At 36.3% G+C, this 20,130-nt stretch overlaps 2 protein-coding genes and 1 pseudogene across 2 annotated transcripts; 1 reads left to right on the forward strand and 2 right to left on the reverse strand.

The window, feature by feature from the left end:
- Window positions 1-1,638: 1,638 nt before the first annotated feature.
- Window positions 1,639-3,238, reverse strand: LOC141655833 (putative inorganic phosphate transporter 1-3; annotated as a pseudogene).
- A 7,742-nt stretch (window positions 3,239-10,980) lies between these two features.
- Window positions 10,981-16,594, forward strand: LOC141656509 (uncharacterized). Its single transcript, XM_074463419.1, has 7 exons — window positions 10,981-11,166; window positions 12,070-12,213; window positions 12,996-13,063; window positions 13,195-13,245; window positions 13,338-13,397; window positions 14,453-14,806; window positions 16,205-16,594. The coding sequence occupies exons 1-6, from the start codon at window positions 11,043-11,045 to the stop codon at window positions 14,768-14,770; spliced, it is 765 nt and encodes a 254-aa protein (XP_074319520.1). The 5' UTR covers window positions 10,981-11,042; the 3' UTR covers window positions 14,771-14,806; window positions 16,205-16,594.
- Window positions 16,595-19,037: 2,443 nt separating this feature from the next.
- LOC141654719 (ethylene-response factor C3-like) lies at window positions 19,038-19,712 on the reverse strand. The gene has a single exon (XM_074461836.1). The coding sequence runs from the start codon at window positions 19,710-19,712 to the stop codon at window positions 19,038-19,040; it is 675 nt and encodes a 224-aa protein (XP_074317937.1).
- Window positions 19,713-20,130: the final 418 nt, after the last annotated feature.

Here is a 20,130-nt window from a genome sequence, read left to right on the forward strand (position 1 = left end):
ACGGTTTCCTTAAGTAAACCAACCGTTGTTAAAACCTTCTACAACGGACGCTTTAACAACGTCCGCTTTTTTATATAACAACGGTTTTTGACCGTTGTTATAGCCTGTATCTGTAGTAGTGTTTGATGCAGGCCCTATGAGATGGACCGTTTTACGATATCCACATATAGGTAGTAGGTCCCGTGTTTTTAAGTAACTATTTTGTGAGGGTAAATGTAACACTCTAAGAGATTGAGAGTAAAGTTGACCCATATTGGGAAAATAAGAAGTTTGTGATATGTTTATAACATATTTTACCTAACACTTAGTAACATGGTCTTCTACTTTTGAGTTTAAGTGGAGACAGATTAATGGCCAAAGATGCATATCTCATCTTATTGAGGTTATATTATGACCTAATAGTTAAGCTAGTGAAAGGAATAACTCGTTTGAGGAAGAGAATGCTTACAAACATGTTAAATCATCCAATTTAAAATTGGAAAGTGATAGGGCGACACCCTGTGTTACCGATTTTGAGTAACACCCTTATTAAAATAATAATATAAAATCAAATCAAATCTTTTATTTCAATCTTCCCACCCAAACGAATTTTATGTTTCACAATTGCGCCACAATTAGTACGGGTATTAGTGGAATTTGGCTTTAATTAAATCTGGAGAAACTGTTTTCCAGCAACAATGCCGAGAGATATCCAATGCTCAGCTTCTATGGAACGTAACTTCTATGGAAAGTGTAACCATGGTTGCTGATTGTTGCTCTTTTTTACTCATTACTTTGTTTAGTAGAATAATTTTTCATAAATTGGCGTACTTTTGCATAAAAAAATTAAACAATGTCGTGTCGGTAAACGAAGCCTATCAACCTATTTTCCGAATTTTTGCAATATATTTGTAGATACCTCATTTCTACACCTCCCGCAAACCATCCGGTGATGATTGGGCCGCATGTTTGGTACACGGAACGATTAGTGACAGTTCGTAAATTTATCGTCAAGTGATTGCTCAAGGTGGCGACTCCAAAAATGCACAAGAAAAGCTTGCTTCGCTTTTCGCCCCCGTGGGCCCGCGTCCACAATATTATGTACTCCGTAACTCATTTCTCCAAAATTTTATCCATTAAATGAAATTGGCAACCTTCTTTTCAGTACCGAATTAGCTAAATCTGATTTCCTCTCATCAATTTCATTAATTAATTGATAACAAGAAATGTATTTCCCACATTACCCTTTTTCAATAAAATAGTTTGAAATTCAAAAAGTCCAGGGACAAACTGAAAATTATTGGTAATTTACTAAAACGTCCTCGGTGTTATTGAAAGTGAGTTACACCAGGTGTCGCTATCTCATTTTTCTTTAAACATTCCTTCTTAGACCTACCAAACTACGTTGGTAGAGCCTAAATACAATCCAGGCTAAGTCTGATTCTAACGACGCTTGAAGATTTTTATAATCTTCTCCGACAAAGCCAACTTTTACAGCAAAGCAAAACATAAGAATGGAAATCAAGCATTACAAAAAGGGAAACGAAGAATCGTGGCTATATCGCCGGCATACATGACACACAAAAGCAAAGAAAATTAAAGAGTTAGTTGTAGTTGTCTTAGATCCTCCTTTGTTTTAGGTGGTCTTAGTATTTGGAATCAAGCGGATCCTTGGCGTTCATCATGTGATGAATCCTCCTCAACTTCACCAGAAGCCTCCTCAAGAGACAAACCATTAGGCTCAGGCACAAGGAAGGTGAAGAGCATTCCAACGAAATTAATAACACCAAGAATAATGAGGGAGTTTTTCTTGCCAATACCGGCGGGGTAACCATGCTCCCTCTTAAGCGGATCAGGATCTTGGGATAGGTAGACAAACGCGAAAGCGCCAATAATGGCACCGGCTTTGCCTGTGGCGGCGGATATTCCGTGACAGGTGGACCTAAGCCTAGCGGGAAAGATCTCCGCAGGGACTATAAATGTGGTTGCATTTGGCCCGAAATTGGCAAAGAAGAAGGTAAGGCCATACATAACAATAAATCCTATGCGGTTCTCCTTCTTTTGCCAGTGTGCGTACGGGAAGGCAATGGCAAACATGAAGATTGTCATCATTATGAAACCCATCATCTGGATGATCCACCGACCGATGATGTCGATGAAGGCCACAGTGAACCAATAGCCAGGGACAGTCCCACAAAGGGTAATCAGGGTTTGAGCTCTAGCAATCACGTAAACCTCCTTGATGGCACTCATGTCTTCTGAGGGACCGATCCATCCCACTGAGGTGAAGACGTCTCTTTGGAAGAGATTTTGACTATAGAAGGCAATGTCTAGTAAGAACCAGGTGGAGGTGGTCCCCAGCAATTTAAGGCCATACTGTCGGGCAAACTGCACAGTGAATAGACCGAACTGGTTCTTATCGCTCCTTGCGATTTGGTCCACCCGTTCTTCCTCCGCTTCAATTTCGACCTTTAGGACTTTGGACATGTCAGATGCAGCTTGCTTGGCGTTTTTTGCTACAAGGGCAGTATAGCGGGCGGTCTCAGGCATCTTCATCCGCCAGTAGTAGGTCAGGGCCGCGGGAATGGCTCCAAACATAAGAACTATCCGCCAGATATAGTCGGCTTCCTCAGGCCGGGACAGGGCGGGGTTCTCAGCATAAGTTGGAGACTTGAATTTACTCTCAAAGGCTGATGAGACAATGAGTGCCACGACTCCCCCGGCCAGAATACCTATGCCTTGCATGGCAAAGACGGCAGCCACAAAGGCTCCTCGTGTCTTCTTATTGGCATACTCAGACATGATGGTGGCAGACAAAGGGTAGTCCCCACCAACACCAAATCCTAGCCAAAAGCGGAAGAAGCACAAGGTGGTCATCACCCCCTTGGCGCTATTTCCAAATGAAAGGCCCGAGGATAAGGAGGAGAAGACCATCATGACCAATGTGATACCGTACACCTTCTTCCTGCCCATCTTGTCTCCTAGCCAACCGAAGAAAAGTTGACCCGCAAGGGTCCCACATAGGGCTACCCGCTCACGCTCCGGCCGCCACATTAATTGGCAGTGACCCTGGTTTCTTCGTGCCCTCAACTTGGTAGTATATCCGACCCAATAACCTTGTCACAAGGGAGATGCAAAACAAGTCATAGGCATCCGTGAAAAATCCCATTCCTGCTATGATGATCGTCGTGAAATGGTACCATTGTGTTTTTGCTATATCAAGTGCGTTCAGCACTTCTAGTTGCTCTCCTTTTGCCATTTCTTTTCTTTCTTTTATCCTTCTTTTTCTCTACTTACCTTCTGCAACCAATAACAAATCAGACGTTGTTATTCTCACCTTTAATATGTACTTACACTTATGGATAAAAACTTTATCCATTCTACTCTACAAAACCTATCACATTAACTTTTTAAGCTCTTTTTTCCAAATATACAGTAATTTCTAAATTTTTACTATATATCAAGAATTATACAGAAATCGTCAATCATTCAGACACCTTTTTTTTTTTTTTAAATAAGCCGTCAACAATTAACGGTAATAATTAATTTCATGGATGCTCTAGATCGATATGTAAATATTAGTGAACTAAGCTAAGCTACCAATATCAAACATATTATATGAGGATCATTTTGACAAAAGATAACAAAAAAAAGAAAAGTTATATACTCATATTTAAATAAATTAATGTAGTTTTATTTATGGACTAGCAAATTATTTGGTACAAAAAAAAAGCATATGTAATGTTATTGCAGTTGGAAGAATAGCATGCATGAAAAGACATATATATAGAAGGCTTACCAACTTAAAAGCTTACTTATTTTGCCTACATTAAGGAGAGCAAACAAAACTTAATAGAGAGAAATGAGAACTTATTGTGTAGATAATGGATGAAAAAATAAGTGTATTTATATGAAAATTTATGTTTAATGAGTCTGGCATCTTATGAAATATGCTCTTTAATTACAACTGCTCTTCCATAACTGATAGTTGCACTACATTTTTCTTTTTTCTGGAGTTAAGGAATATACGGAATCTTTGATTTAATTAAATGAAATGTTAACTTCAATGTCTATTTATCAACAAAAGACAAGTTTGTGGGATGTATTGACATAATTTGATAGGCCGTACGTACTATATGTTCCTATTCTTGGAATTTGTCTTCATTATTTCATGGAGTATGTGGAGGAATCCCGCTCTAAACCACCACGAGCGGCGGTTGTATGGGACAACAATCGTCGCTCCTAATAGCGATTTCATGCTCGAAAAATATTTCACAACATAGAGCCATTTTAAGTGGGTTTTGTTATCTCATTTTGTCACTACTCGCAATGATCCTTTTAACAACTACCTTATTTATTTTTAAAAAAAAAAAAGTTCTAATCATTTTTCACTTGCCGAAACAACAATCACGACTCATTCATGCATATTTATCTTTTATTTACCTATTTTATTTAATTATTTTGATAATGCTTTTTAACGAGTTAAGTTGCATCTTTGTTCACTTCTCAAGTTCTCATCCTAGAAATAATTTAACTCGTGATCTTTATACCAAAAATATAGCTAAACAAATGGTATATGTTTTAAAAAGAATTTTGACATTGTTCATCGAGTAAGAATTTTCATTAACTATGTTTTACTCATTTTCAATCTATATAAAATCGTTCTATATAAGATATTCAATGTAATATAACATTGTTAATTCACATCTCGTGATAAAATAATTCCATTCATTGACAAGGATTGGTATAGTATAATATTGTTAGTTTGTATAGGACGTGATCTCCAAATGCAATCACGAGAATTGGCCCACTATATCACATTAGTCAACTTCATCATAGAGATTAGACACCATAATCAAATGATGGATTTGGTGTATGTAGACCTGTACTCGGGCCGGGCTAGAGCCGGACCGGGCTCTCCTGGTCAGACCCGGGGCAGGCCAGGAGGGACAGGCTTGGTCGGGCTGGGATATGCTTGACTAGGACCAAGCCTGAGGCGGGCCAGGCTGACGGGCCTTACGAATTTATTTCTATTTCTTATTTTTTTTGCTAAAATGGCGGGCCAAGGCTGGGTCGGGCTGGAATTTTAGGACCAGGCCTTGGGCCAGGGCGGGCCGGGCCGGGTCAGGTCAAGTTGCATAAAATAACGGGCCAATCCGGGCTGAGTCCGGGCCGGGCCAGGCCAGGCCATGCTGATGGCCAGTTCTAGGTGTATGTGATGGTTGGTTATCTCATCCTTTAACCATGAGGTTAGGAGTTCGATCCCTGCCCACGAGAATGGAGCAAACTCTTTGACCAGCCATTTACCTTTTCGTGAGAGCACCCGCGGCGAAAGGATTATACACTGTTATCGATGGTGAACACCCAGTTTACCCAAAAAAATAGAGATTAGACACCATAAAAGTGCCGGCCAAACAAAACTATGAGGAAAAACATGGTGGACCTGTGGGTTCGCGACTCGTGCCCGGCGACATAAGGTCCTCAATCTTTGGGGCCAATACGTAAGATGAAGTGGCAATTCTAGAAATTTAATAATGGTGTTGCGAAAAAATGAGTAATTGTGAGACGCTTGATGTGTAGTAGTATTTCGATTTTCGACAACATAATTCGACTTCAAAACAAAAATTTACTAGAGGTCAACCGAATGAAATGAAGTAAAAAAGGAACTCTAGTTATATACAGATACAATACTTTTAACTAGAATACTAGTTTTAAACCCGTGCAAATTGCACGGGTATGCTCTTTAAGATTTTGTTACTATAAGAAAATGTAAATTATCAAGATCAAATTTCAAAGTAAAGCAGAAAAATCTTCCTTATAAATCTAATAAATGAGTTATAAAATTTTATTTAAGATCTTAGAAATGAATTATAAACTAAATTTTAATTAACATAAATTATACGTAAGAGTCAATTACTTGAGTATTTGTTGTAGTATGATATGTACTCTTGTTAGCTAAATTTACGTTTCTACCTTTTCTTGTTATTCACTTATTCCTCCAGTGGCTTAATAAAAGTCTGTTTTGTGTGAAATAAAACAAAATTACTTGGATGAAAATTAACACAAAATTAGTGAAATTGCACAGGTTTAAAAAGTTGCAAACTTATACAAATTGTTAAACTCGGTAATCATTTAGTCAAACTGTGCACGAAACTAAATGAAGTGCATATTCAAAGTGAGAATTTTGACCTATGCATTTATATCATTGTATTTAATATAATTTTGAAAAATTATATCGAATATACTGCAATTCGACGTATACATATAACAAAATCGTTTTATATATTTTTGTTGACCTCCACCATCTATGAGCTTATAAAGATATACATTTTGGTTATATACAATAATCCAAGCCTGGGTCAATATACATTATCACCTAATACTTCGTTCATTCCATTGAGTTCCTTACGTATAGATCTGACAAAATAATCCAACCCAACTGATGACCTGACCCGAAATTGACCCGAACTACAACCTTCGAATGTGACCCGAAACTCGAATTGACCCGACCCGACCCGACACGAACATGACACGGACTTTGTTGACCCGGAACTGACGTGACCCGAAATGACCCGATCCGAAACCATCCGACCCGAAATGACCCAACAAAACATAGCTCTAGTTAACAAAAAAAGACTTGAAATGACTAACTAAAATAAAGAATAATTAGCAAAACTAAAATAAAAATAGGTAATAATACTAAACATACTTTTTTCTCTTTTAATCATTGACTCAAAAATTACCCGAACCCGAAATAACCCGACCCACTTGACACGAAAATGAGCCAAAAACATCCGAAACCCGAGGTGACCCGACCCGACCCGAACTAACCTGATACTATGATAGACCGAAAATGACCCGATCCGGTTGACCCGTTTGCCAGATCTACTTACGTATTCCATTTTGGATCGTACATTTGATTCCTTATGTTTTTATTTTTAGTTACTTACAACCTTTCTAAATGGCTATGTACCATGGCCTACCCCACTTTGATTTGGGGTAATAAAGTCTTTTTATTATCAAATGCCTCCCTTCCTTACTCGTTTTGACATTTTAATATTTGTGCAAAAATTAAACGTATAGAAATCAGTTTTTGGGTCGAGTCATGTACTACATATACAGATATACTTCGTACCCAACTTGAGATTATCTAACATGGACACTTAATAAAGACCCGCATTCTGGTTTTTTTAATTTGGCCTGTATAATCACCATTAAGAAACCCTATTCCCACCTTATATAACTACATTTACCATTCATCACTCAATAAATCCTAGTTTAACCTCAAATAAATACATCAACCCACAATCAACCAAGTTGGCCAAAAAAATTACGCAGCTCACTCACTAATAAAGGTAATTTTTACTCTATCTCACTCCCTTCCGCCACTCCTCCTCCCTTATCGTCACTTAAACTATATGAAATCTTAAACTCCTCATTCTCCCTTGCTCAAAATCACCCTCAATCTAACCATTTGATTTTCATGCATGAAGGATAGATTATAAGTATTTGAAAAATAGTATGTATGGATCTTTTTTATAAGGATATCTGGCTATTGCAGACAATAATCCCCTTTTTCAATTGATATTTTTGTATATGTATATTTTCAATTTAACATTTTGATCATTTTTTTTCTAGGAAAATAATTCGTTAGCTTTTTTTTTTTTTTTATCATTTCGGTATTCTTTCATTTCATGCAAATTTGGCGTACTCGGTATTAACGTGGAGTCCTTGACTAAGTGTACAAAACATAAGTGCATTTTTTTTTGTTGGTTTTTAAGTGATATATCTATTTATTTTTTATTAGTTGTTTTTTTAGTTTTGTTTCCGTTTTGAAGTCCATTGTACTGTATTTCTTTTTTCGTCAAATTTGCAAAAGGCTATTTAATCGATTGGATTTTTTCAGCCGTCGATTATGTTATTTTATGTCGTGATCAATTTTTGTATGATTAATCATATTAAAAAAAATACTAATTATAATCGTATTATTTTTTGAGGGGAAGTTTTTTTTGGTTACATTTTTTGAGGGGAAGTTATAATCATATTATGAATCAAGTTAATAATGAGCAATCACATGAATATTAAAAAAAAAAAAATTATAATCGTATTATTTTTTGAGGGAAAGTTTTTGTTGGTTACATTTTTTGAGGGAAAGTTATAATCATATTATTAATCAAGTTAATAATGAGCAATTACATGAATCAAATTAATTCAAGGATCTGAACGTACATGTGTACGTAGTGGGTGGGCCTTATATGTAGATAAATAAAAAAACTGGTCTTTCAACCACAGACTGACACGTAGGATTTGTGGTTGTTCGTTTAATAAATAGGATTTTTTTGTACGATATACATTTTATTTATCGTCATAAAATTATGGTAACAATCTTTTGGAAAACAAAAATTAAAACAAAAAATAAATTTTCAATAAGTATAGTTTCATGACCTCTAGAGTGAAATTAAAACAAATTACCAATGGGACATTAAGAGCACAATGTTATTATGTTGCATGAAGGAAATATTGATGTATCATGTATCATATTTGACCTTTTTTTTTCTTGCTTTGATCCTTTTTTTAGCGATTTTGGGTTATGAGTGTCTTTTTCTAGTATTTTTGCGTATTTAGGCGTTTTGTAAAAAAATAGAGCTAACAAAGTCAAATTCAATACAATCCCGACCCAAAGAGGAAGAAAGAGAAACTAGGTGGACCACACGTGTCCTAGGGGTGGCCCATGCCTCTAGGTAGCCCCACTAAAGATGACGTAGCAAACCCAACTCAAAGCAATGAAGGAACAAAATCCAAAAGAGGTGAATTTGGAGCTTCCCTACTAACACCTATCGTTTCCTACCTAGGAATGGGAAATACTCAAAGGGCCATGTAGTTGTTCTCATTCCCTAGCGGGAGAAAGGAGGGAATGAAGAATCGGAGAAAGTCGCCTTTGAAGCCTCTAATAGAAATAACTATAATAGTTGGGCCTCAACCATCACCTTAAGATTTTGGTTGAGATGGTTCATCTATCATGGTATCAGAGCCAGTGTGACCGAAGGTCACAGGTTCAAATCCTGGCAACCTCAAAACCCCTCAAAAACTCGAAGTGGAAACTCAAAGACACAGTGCAGGGGGCAGGTGACAACCAACCACTCTTCAAGCCCAACGGGCATTTGAGTGAGGGAGCGTAATAGAAATAACTATAATAGTTGGGCCTCAACCATCACCTTAAGGTTTGGGTTGAGATGATTCATCTATCAACCTCCTGGTCGGGACCACCCCTTGCCGGTCGAGAGGACCTGAGCCTGACTATGATCCCGGTTGGGAAGGTCCTTCCCCCCGCCCTGGAACACTGTGTTTTGGCCCGTTTTTCTAATCATGTAAGAATATATATACTCCATTTGTAATCTTTAGAGGGGACGAAACCCTAGATTTGAAAACTTCCATTTTAGTTACGAAACCCTAGATTTGAAAACTTCCATTTTAGTTCGAACTTTGTTAATATTTACTTAATCAAGTACTAATCTTTCCTTAATTAGCTTTCAATTTAGTTATAGTTTGTTGTTTCCTTTGGGTTATTTTGGTTGTAAGCAAGATTTGAAGCATCAATCCAAGTTCATAGCATAGTTCATCCAAAGTTATTGTTTAAACTAAACTTAGAAACGAATCGAATTGTGTATAAACTCACCCTATCCTTATGTTCAACCTCGACTACCCTAACACATTAGTTGAGTAATTGTTTGATTTAGGTAATCACACTCATTTGTATTAAAATTAGTGTAAGAAAACAAAAAAGTTTAATTGCTTGGGGTTTTGTCTGAACTCATTGCTAGGACTTTTACATTGCGAGGATGGGGAATAGGATATGGGTGTTTGAATACAATTTTCCTTCATATATTATAGAGAGATTTTGATTAGATTTGGAAGAGGGAAAATTGATTCCTTCAAATCTCTCCCCCTCTTTTTTCGAACTCTTGTTTGCTATCCAAACAAAGGATTTTAAATCCCTTACTCTCTCTCTTTCCTTTCCCTCCAAATCTCTCAATCCAAATACACCCTGAAAGACGTATAAATTTTGACTGGCCACATCTTATGAGTACGAGTTGCAAAATCAATTTTTTTTCAAAAAAAATTGACTATTTTTTGAGATTTTGGGTTGGAAAAAAAATTACTTTTTGAAATTGTTACCATAAGCTTTTTTTTTTTTTTTTTTTTTTTTTTTTTTTAAAGAGTACCATGTCTAAAGTGACAACTTCACGCTTAGCCAGGGGCGGATCTAAGGGGTCCGGGTGGGCACGTGCCCACCATGAGGTTGTAAATATTAATATGTATCGGTCTCATAATTAAGCAAGAAAAGATGGAAACTCAGTTGGTAGGAACCTTGTCAAGCAATTAGTTGGTTGCAGGTTCTATTCCTAGTGCCAACTTTTTTTGTTAAAAACATCTTTTTTGATGACTAGGCCCATAATACGGCCCATATCAGATTGTTTAGTCTCTTATTTCATAGTCAAAAATTGTTTAGCACATGAATCGAACCCTTGATCTACGAATAAAATAGTGATGTCTTATTAATCTAGTCTCCCATTGAAACACTAGTGATAATTATTCTAATAGATACTATTTTATATTTTTATCTTATGACAAGAGAAATTATTTATCGATTACATTTAAGATTATAGCAAGCAAAAAAAATTATAAAGGACCCGATTATTTTTCCACTTTACAACACTAATTTATGGATTTAGCGAAGTAAATATTGTTTTTTTTTAAATGGAAGATAATGTATTAAAAAAAATTTGTGCCCCCCTTACTTGAAATCCTAGATCCGCCCCTGCGCTTAGCATATGAATTTATCTTTTAACTTTTTTTTTTTAAATTAAATATGATAAATAAGAAAATATTGCGAGGCATTTTTAACCTAATCCTGAACATTGTCATTAACATGGACCGAACTCAAACTATTATGACCCAAACCCGACTCGTTCGTATTATCGATTACACAAACCAGTGTTTAACGCAAAACTGCGGAGTACTTTTGTTTTACCGCAAAAAGTTAGAAAAGTCAAAAGGAGAAGATGAGAAGAAACAATGGAGGAAATTACACAAATCCATGTTTAACAATGCATCAACCATGGGCTTCTCTTCTCATTCATGGCATCAAGCGTGTTGAAGGTCGTTCATGGCCTTCTCCTATTCGAGGTTTTCTCTTTTTCTTTTTCTTTTTTGTTAAAAAAATATTTACTATTTTTTTTTTCTGATAAAAATTGCTACAGTGTAATATAGATCTTGAACCTCCTTATTTTGATGGGTAATTTTTGTTGCGTTTGTTATTATATTTTGATTAATTGTTACTTCTTAATTTTTTGGGAGCGATATTAAATGATTGGGACGAAGTTATTTGTAGGTTTTAGTTTTTATGTTGATTACTTTGATCATTTTAGAGGTGAATTTGATACAAAGTCGTTTTCTTTTTTATGGGTTTTTATGAATTGGGATATTGACATCATTAGTTTATGCTGAAGATGGGTGATTTTTGAATAATTTGGAAATTAATCAAAAACCCATGTTTTTTCAATCACATTGAACTGTGTTCAACGTTTGGAAATAGTTTTGAGCAGTTGATTTGGTATAATGTGAATATATGGAGTTGAACTTTTGAGGGAAGAAATACTGGAAATAGTCGGAACATTTTGGATGTATACAAGGGTAAGTTTGCCTACATCGGACCCTCCTTATCCCCACCATGTGTGGTGTGTGGGAGCTATTGAGGCATTGGGGTAATATTGTTGTTGTTGTTGTTGGTGGTGGTGCTGGTGCTGGTTCTGGTTTTAATTGCTGGATTTATTCTTTGAACTTATGTTTGAAAGATGCAGCTTGCTGATGAATCTTGTAGGAGCTCTGTATCTCGATTTGATTTGGAGAAGTGAACTCTTTCTTAGTGTAGATTTTAGTAAGAAAAATGTTTTGTCTGCTTTTGTAAAAGTCTCAAAGATCATGGCTTTCATGGAGTATATGCTTGTAAATGTGTGCTTTGGATGTTAATGTTTTGTGATCTGAAATGTGCATCTTCCCACATCTGATATTTGCTTTTGGCTGATGAAGGTCGGCTTTGGATCCATGCTGCGAGTAAGGTCCCCGAGCCTGAAACCATAAAAGCAATGGAGGATTTTTACAAGGAAATCTACGCAGTTAACGGAGTGTCAGACCTCAAGTTCCCAGAAAACTATCCAGTCTCACGATTGTTAGGTTGTTACTCTTGATTTCTGTGTTTTAGAAACTAGAATAATTATTAAGTTTATTGTCATAAAGAGAAGGGTTTATTTGCTAATGTGATTGATCTGTTGATTTGCTTACACGGATCCTAAGACGTGCTATTTTTTGGCCGTGGAATATGATGGAATAAAGCAACCTAGCTTGCTAAACTATTTGCAATTGTTTTATTATGAAGTAGCAAATTCATCATGAGTCACGTAGAAATTGCTCCCCAAAACAAGGGTAATTCTTTATTTTCACCTCACAACCCCGCAACCCCAACCCTTTCATAAGTAGGAGCCTTAAACGAACTGGGGTAATGTTGTTGTCGCAATGTTGTGCATTTGTGTGATGGTGGTTGTTACTTCAACTTTTGATATGTTTTCCGGATGTCCCAAAGAAATGTCCTTTTATAACTTAGGCTTTGAAGTATTGTATTTGTATTGGACTATATTACCGGTGAGCCAATCTGCCTCTCTTGTTTTGATTTATCATGTTATCATTCTTCATATTACTGAGAAAAGGTTCATCACTAGATCTTTCCCTTAAAAATAGTTGACTTGTTGCATACAGTTAGAATGTTTCTTTCTATGATGTTTCATATGGTTTACACTTTACACTTCAACGTTTATAGGTTCTAGTATTCTAGGTACTTGCATTCCAACAAATGAGCCTATTTTCTTCGTTGTTAATACTGGTTATTGTTGTTCATTTGTATTTGATTAGGTATTTCAGTTCTTATCTTATCTCCTTACAGAATTTCCTTTTAAGAGCAGGTTGTGTGGAGGTGGTTGGATGTATTACATGTGATGAACTCCAACGCTGGGAGGAAATGCCAGAAGGGGTAAATTCTATTCTCTTTTTTAGGTTGTCATTTTAATTTACTTCCCTCAAAGGCAGCATTGAGATACTGCTTCTTATTCTTTGGTTAGGTTTGCATGTGTCCTCTAACATGAGTATTTTGTTTCGTCACAGGTCAGACTTGAGGGGCAAACAGACTATTGCTGGCTGTGTGAGCAGCCACAGGTAAAGAATCGTGAAATTCACTATTTCATTTCCATGTGTATGAATGGATGGTTGATATTAATTCGTTTAATTTCCTTGGTTTATTATTGCAGAAACTGATCATACCATTTGAAATGCGAGGCCGTCAAGGTGTGTACAACTTAGAAAGGAAGGTATATGTGAATATATTAGATTTGGTTATATTTTTAATTGTGGGATATAATCTCTGTCACTGCGTGTCTTTCCTTTTGCGGATGTAATCGTACAGAACATGGTACTCAAGGTGTTGGTATGAAATATATAGCGACTCTTATCAATAGAATATTTCTCTTAGAAGAGCCAAAAACGGAAGCTGAGATCACAATAGTAGATAAGAGAGATGTTTTGGTGATTTTAGGCCTTATTTCTCAAACATCTCTTCATACCCAAAGATGGATTCTTGATTCTGTGTTTTAGAAATTACAATATGTATATCAGGGAGGTAGTTTTTTTTAGTTATAGAGAAGGGTTTGTTTGCCAGTGTTGATCGGTTGGTTTACTTTGATGGAGTCATAGGCACACTATTCTGTGGCCTTGAACTAGGATGGAATAATTGAATAAACCATGGTTTAAAATTGTGGTGTCGGTTGCGATCGCGGTAGCGGTGTTGCGGAATCTCCCTTGATTCGGCCGCCGCACTCCTAGTCGTGGTTATCGCGGTGATATTTATTTTACAAGCTTTTGTAGATATTTTATCACCTATTGGCTATTTCATAAAAAGTTAAAATTAATTCTAACTAGAATAATTAGTTTGACCGATGTTACACACTTCTTAAGAGCTTTTCATTACAAAATTTGGCCCCTACAAGTTATAACGTGTTCATCTCAGTTCATTGCTAGCTGTATCAGGCTGAGTAGGCCGATGCACGTCATAAATCGGTCATCTCGGCCGATATTTTCCTATCTTTAATTTACTCGTTACATCTCGGGATATCTCGTATTGGCCGCCGGCAATACGATACGTCTCGGCCGAGATTTTAAACCATGCAATAAATTATACCGGTAAAAATGCGTATTCTAATTGCTTTGAGAAGAGCCAGAGAGGCAAACTCTTTAAGTTAGTGTCTGACACTCATATTCAAGTGTAATTACATATGATATAATGGTAGGATTTTTTATTTTTGTGCTCATTTTCGACCTACCGCTACTAACGGGATACATTCGAACTGTTGTTGGGTTTTGGAAATAGATATATGAGGGAGCAGTAAGAGGTCTGCGTCCAGTGGAAGCGCCATATCCTATCAAATTTCCACTACCAGATCCGAAGTATTCTTTCTCACTGAAACCGGGATCACTTAAACCTGGCACTTCTAAGGCCTCCAGGTTAGAAATTTCGTCCAGTCTCAGTGAGGCTATAGCTGGCGCCCGTGGCGCAGCGTCACAATTCTCGAAGGAAAAGACGGTTGAATCTGTTGTAGTCCATGAAACAGACTCTTCTGTTTCTGTGAGGACAAGGAACAAATCAAAGGAGAATGATCAAAATGTAGCTGGCAGCAGTATCAACTAGCTTGTCAATTATTAAGCTTCAAGGATGGTTATTCAGGTATATATATATTCTCTTATGACTTTTGAGGTAATAAACTAATGATCTCCAAAATGTTACTCCGTATAAAATAGGGTCTTCTTATGATATGACATTATTTTTACAAATTCTAAGATGTACCCACAGTTTTCCAAAATTATGCAACCTCTGAACAGTGAACACAATGGATAATTCTTCAAATGACCTAAATGCGCAAGTTTCGCTCTTTTAAAAGTGATGTTCGCCAAGTTTTGTTGATTTCTCATCCATAATACATAGAGCAAAACTTGAGCATTTAGGTTATTTTTTGTTTTTTCATCAGTAAATAACTTTTCATGACTAGATTTGACCATTTAAAAAACCGGAATTATAATACTTGGGTAGTTTTGAAACTAATCATTGAGTTTAGGGGTACATTAGATGATTTTAGAAAACCGAGGGCCGATGCTAAAATTTGGAAAAACTCGGGGGTACACGTAGAAAACCCTAAAAAAAATTCTGTGGATTTGCATATGCTTCATGTGTTATCTTTATTTTAATGGTGATGAATTGCTTACAAACTAGCTCATAGTTGGTTGTTTAAAAACTACTCCGTAGATCATAGTAGTTTAATGGTGATGAATTGTAACTTGAGCAGATATCTCTAACTACCATGTTATGGATCTTATAAGAATCATATGTATTGCATATGCCCCATTTGATGTCTCGTCTGATGTCCCATTTTACCCCCCTCCGAGTTATGATAGAGTATGTTTTGAAATAAAGAACGAGGTAAAATAGGTGAGAGGAGGATTAGACACTAAGAGTGTGTTTGGATTGAGGGATTTGGAGGGAAAAGAAAGGGAGGGAGAGTAGGGATCTAAAATCCCTTGTTTGGATAGCAAAAAAGGGTGGACGGAAATGGAGGGGGAGAGATTTGGAGGGATCCATTTTCCCTCCTCCAAGGCAAATCAAAATCTCTCCACAATAGGCAAGATTTGGAAGGAATTGTATCCAAACATTTGCCCTCCCCTTCCCTTACCTCCCTTTCCCTTCCCTCCTTCCCCCTCCCCTCCTTTCCCTCCACTTTTGCTATCCAAACACACCCTAAATGGGGTAGATGATCTTCACACGAGAAGTGAAGGGAAGAGAAAGTATGATTATTGATTAGGAATATATAATCGATAAGCTCTTAATGCAATATCTAGTTTTCTAATTAAAACTTGTCTAAACACCATTTTATCACTATAGCATCTTTCTCCCCTGCATCTCCCTCATAAAAGAATCCATTGCATACTACATAGCATTTGTTATTACATCCCACCGAATAAAAACGATCTATCCCCTAGTATATTACTCCGTGCCATATTCCTGGTAAAACAGAGGGCTGCTGTTTTTTTAGGACCGTATGGCCATTGATAAGGTTCGTATATATCGCAGGTCTCTTTCGCAGTTGCCAGGGCAATGACTTTCGTGACATGAGATTATGATCAACATTCCAACATGGGCAGGCATGTCTTGGTTAGGTGCCATCTGTAAATATGTCAACTTTCTACCAGACTTGCTGTGATAATCGCGTGTAAACTTCATTCATGCAGAATAAATAGTTTCCATGATTTCTCATGGAAACCAAGCTTGCTTCAGCTAATGATATTGATCTTTGTACCATCATACTTTAAATAGAATATCTTAGTAATGTAATGTAAGGGTCAATAATAATTTACATTGATTACGATAGTACTGAAACTCGGTGTAGTGCCCATCAATTGATACTTGGTGCTTTTGGAATTGCGTTAACATGAAGGTCAAGAAACTCTTAAGACCCTCAAATCTCTGGTATATCATGTAGTCATGTAGTGGGTAACTGGGTTGGATGAAGATGGATCACGTCATGCTGGATTCGGACATATTTGGGGTCAATAATGCTAATCTGGTCTGATCCATCATATAGGTTTCGGACATCTCTCCGGTCGATAGCGAGAATCTGGTCTGATCCATCATAATTCATACAGATTCAGACATATTTTGAGTCGATACTGTTAATATGGTTGAATCATCATTGGATGATAACTCAAGTCGGATTTAGTGTTATCAGTATGAGGCTAGATTATGAGATGAAATTCAATTGTGTGTTCAAATTGAAAACGATAATATTGTAAAATCGATTTATCTTGTTTTGAACATATTATTAAGGGTTTTTTTGTCAGAAACTACCTTTTATTTAGGGTCATTTGTGAACAACTACCTTTCACTTTATTTTTGGCTTTCAATTACCTTTTATTTCTTCATTTTGCAAAAGACTACCAAAAATCCACTTTTGACGAAAAAAAGTCAACTTTCCGGCGTTGACTTGCTCTTTTCTCCCTTTTTCACACATATAACCCATATTTCTCCCTTTGTTCACCTAACAAAATCCGATAAAGCTCATCTTCATGCCCAACACCTTATCAAAAGTTTGTTCAAAGCAATATCAACGAATCAACCATCTCAATCTCCATCTCCATCGTGAACTTTACTACCACTTTCACCTCCACTCTTACATTTCAACAACCTTATAAACCACTCATGATTCATCAACCTACTGTCCATCTAAGTCATATTAAAGTACATTCTTTCTCTCTTCATGGGTAAGATGGTGGGTATAAGAAAACTAATGAGATAGTAGCACACAAGTAATCTTAAGAGTGAATCCATGATTATTTTCGAATAGTTAACACTAGGAGTTAATTTTGCCAAAAAGGTCATAATAGATCATTATTGTTGAAGTATTATTTACCATGTTAAGACTAATATCAATGATGATTTTGTTTCGGTGATTAGGACTTTGATTCGGGTAAGAGATAGACAAATTGAGGTGATTAATGTTGGGTTTAATCAATCTTTATCATCGATTATTAGGGTTATGAAGTAAAGAGTTAGATTTAACATGAAATGGTAAGTCAACGCCGAAAAGTTAAGACTTTTTTTTGCCGGAAGTGGATTTTTGGTAGACTTTCGCAAAATGAAGAAATGAAAGGTAGTTGAAAGCCAAAAATAAAATAAAAGGTAATTGTTCACAAATGACCTTAAATAAAAGGCAGTTTCTGACAAAAAACCCTATTATTAATCTAAAAAACTCTCAAATTCTTTTAATCATCAAGTCAAATATCATTAGTAGTTTGTCCTCGGTCGGGCTGGTTCAGTTTTTCTTCACCAAATTTTAGGGTTTCAATCGGTTCAAGTCAATTTTAGGAATCCCGTCGAGTTTAATTTCTTCCTCTACAATTCGATTTTAAGAATCCCGTCAACGTATATATCATCGTTTCAAATTACGAAATTTATAAACAATCACATAATCCTCAATCAATGGGATCAAATCATAAAAACTACAAATTCATCCCCAAAAAATAAATAAATAAATAAACAAATTAAATTTCCCTTATAAACTAAATGTCTTCTCAACTAACTTAGTTGGTAAAGTATTAAACGATGGTACTCATAACTTGGGTTCAAATTCCGCAGTGAGGATTCTCTGACCCACTTTGATGTCCCATTCTATGTGCCATACCACTTACATTTCGACACGTCACTTGTTGCGAAATAAAATATTACAATATATATTAATTAATTTGTTGAGGTGTTAGAAGCTAAGTGGTGTGGCACACAGAATGGGACACCAAATGGGACAGAGGATCTCACTGCAAATTCCGTTGCTACTAAAAAATTTCCTATTTGTAATGGATAATATCCGTTACAAGTTTGTAACGGGTAAATCAAGACTTACATGGTAGATATAGACAAGCGGGTAATAGTTTTGACACTATAATTTTTGACTTATTTACCCATGCGGATAATAGTTGATTTTTCATAAACTTGTGGCGGATATACCCGTCATAAGGAAGACCGTTCCTTTTCATGGAAAGGCGACTGTTCCTTTTCATGGAAAGGCGGATAATTTTTGACTTATTTACCCGTCATAAGTAAGCCCGTTGTTCTTGTGTAAGACCGTATTACGCAATGAGACTGTTCCTTTTCATGGAAAGGCGACTCATTTATAAGTAATAAATGAACAATGCATATATAAAAGCGGGCCATTTTATTATAATTTGTGTAAATAAGATATAAATAAGTCAATTTTTCTCATTTAATTAAAATATACCCGTGCAACTTTGCACGGGTATTAAACTAGTTACAATATATATTAATTTGTTGAGGTGTTAGAAGCTAAGTGGTATGACACACAGAATGGGACACCAAATGAGACAGAGGATCCTCACTGCAAATTCCGTTGCTACTAAAAAATGCCTTCACTTGCAGCTAGGAGTTGTTCCAAATAATCAGAACCCAAATCCTCAAAAACAAACACACTATTATTACTCTCCTTTCTTACCTCTCTTTTTTTCTTACAAATATTTTTATTTTTTCTAACAGATAATCTATTCTTCATGACCAAGACAGGAGAACACCCTTCCCTAAAACCATACTGCATCTCCTTAAGAGACTCCTCAACTCTCTCCACCGGAAAATTAAGCACGGCCGACAATCCTCGTGTCGAAAATGCAGCTTGGTCGTACACCAATGCCGCTTCCTCGGCCGTGTTAAATGTTCCTATCCATACTCTAACACCATTCCTAGTTGAGTCCCTTATTTCGGCTGCGAATTTACCCCATGGACGCTTCCGGACTCCCCTGTATGACTTTTCCGGAAGGGTAGTTTTGTCATTTGACAATGTTGTCGTTAAAGTTGACGTAACTTCGTCCTCCTTAACTCTTGTTGCACCTACAGCAGTGGTCGTGGTCGTGGTCGTGGTTGTATTATTAGGCAAAGTTGCCAACATTTCTAATAAAAACATTTCCTCGGAATCGTTCACGTTAAATGGAACAAAACCCGAAAAATTCAGGTTATCGTCCCATGAAATCGACTCAGAGGACGATGAATCGTTAAACGAATTGTCGAAAGAGGAACTCATTTTTTTTTTTTACTATTTTTTTTGTAAAATGTGTATACTTCTTAAGGTAAGAAAGCCGATGAAGAACGAGTTTGTTTAACTAGATAACAACCCTATATATATAAATATATAGACGTAAGAAATAAAATCCAAAGAATTTGCATGAACATATTATATTAGATTATATTAATATTAAATATGTTAGATAAAAAAAAGTAACACGTGGGTCAAATGAAGATTGGCGGCCAGGTCATGAGATGGCAGCTGAATGAATAAAGATGGTTATTTTTAGTTCACTTGTTCGAGTGACATGGCTAAAAGAAATCTATAACTATATACTTACAACGATACTTTAACGAATTCTCCGCTTTTGGTCATCTTTTTTCTTTGTTCTTTTGGTCTCACGGTCTTTCTTGATTTTCTTGCATTAATAAATGAT

The sequence above is a fragment of the Silene latifolia genome, chromosome 5 (assembly GCF_048544455.1).
Source record: "Silene latifolia isolate original U9 population chromosome 5, ASM4854445v1, whole genome shotgun sequence".
NCBI classification, from domain to species: Eukaryota; Viridiplantae; Streptophyta; class Magnoliopsida; order Caryophyllales; family Caryophyllaceae; genus Silene; species Silene latifolia.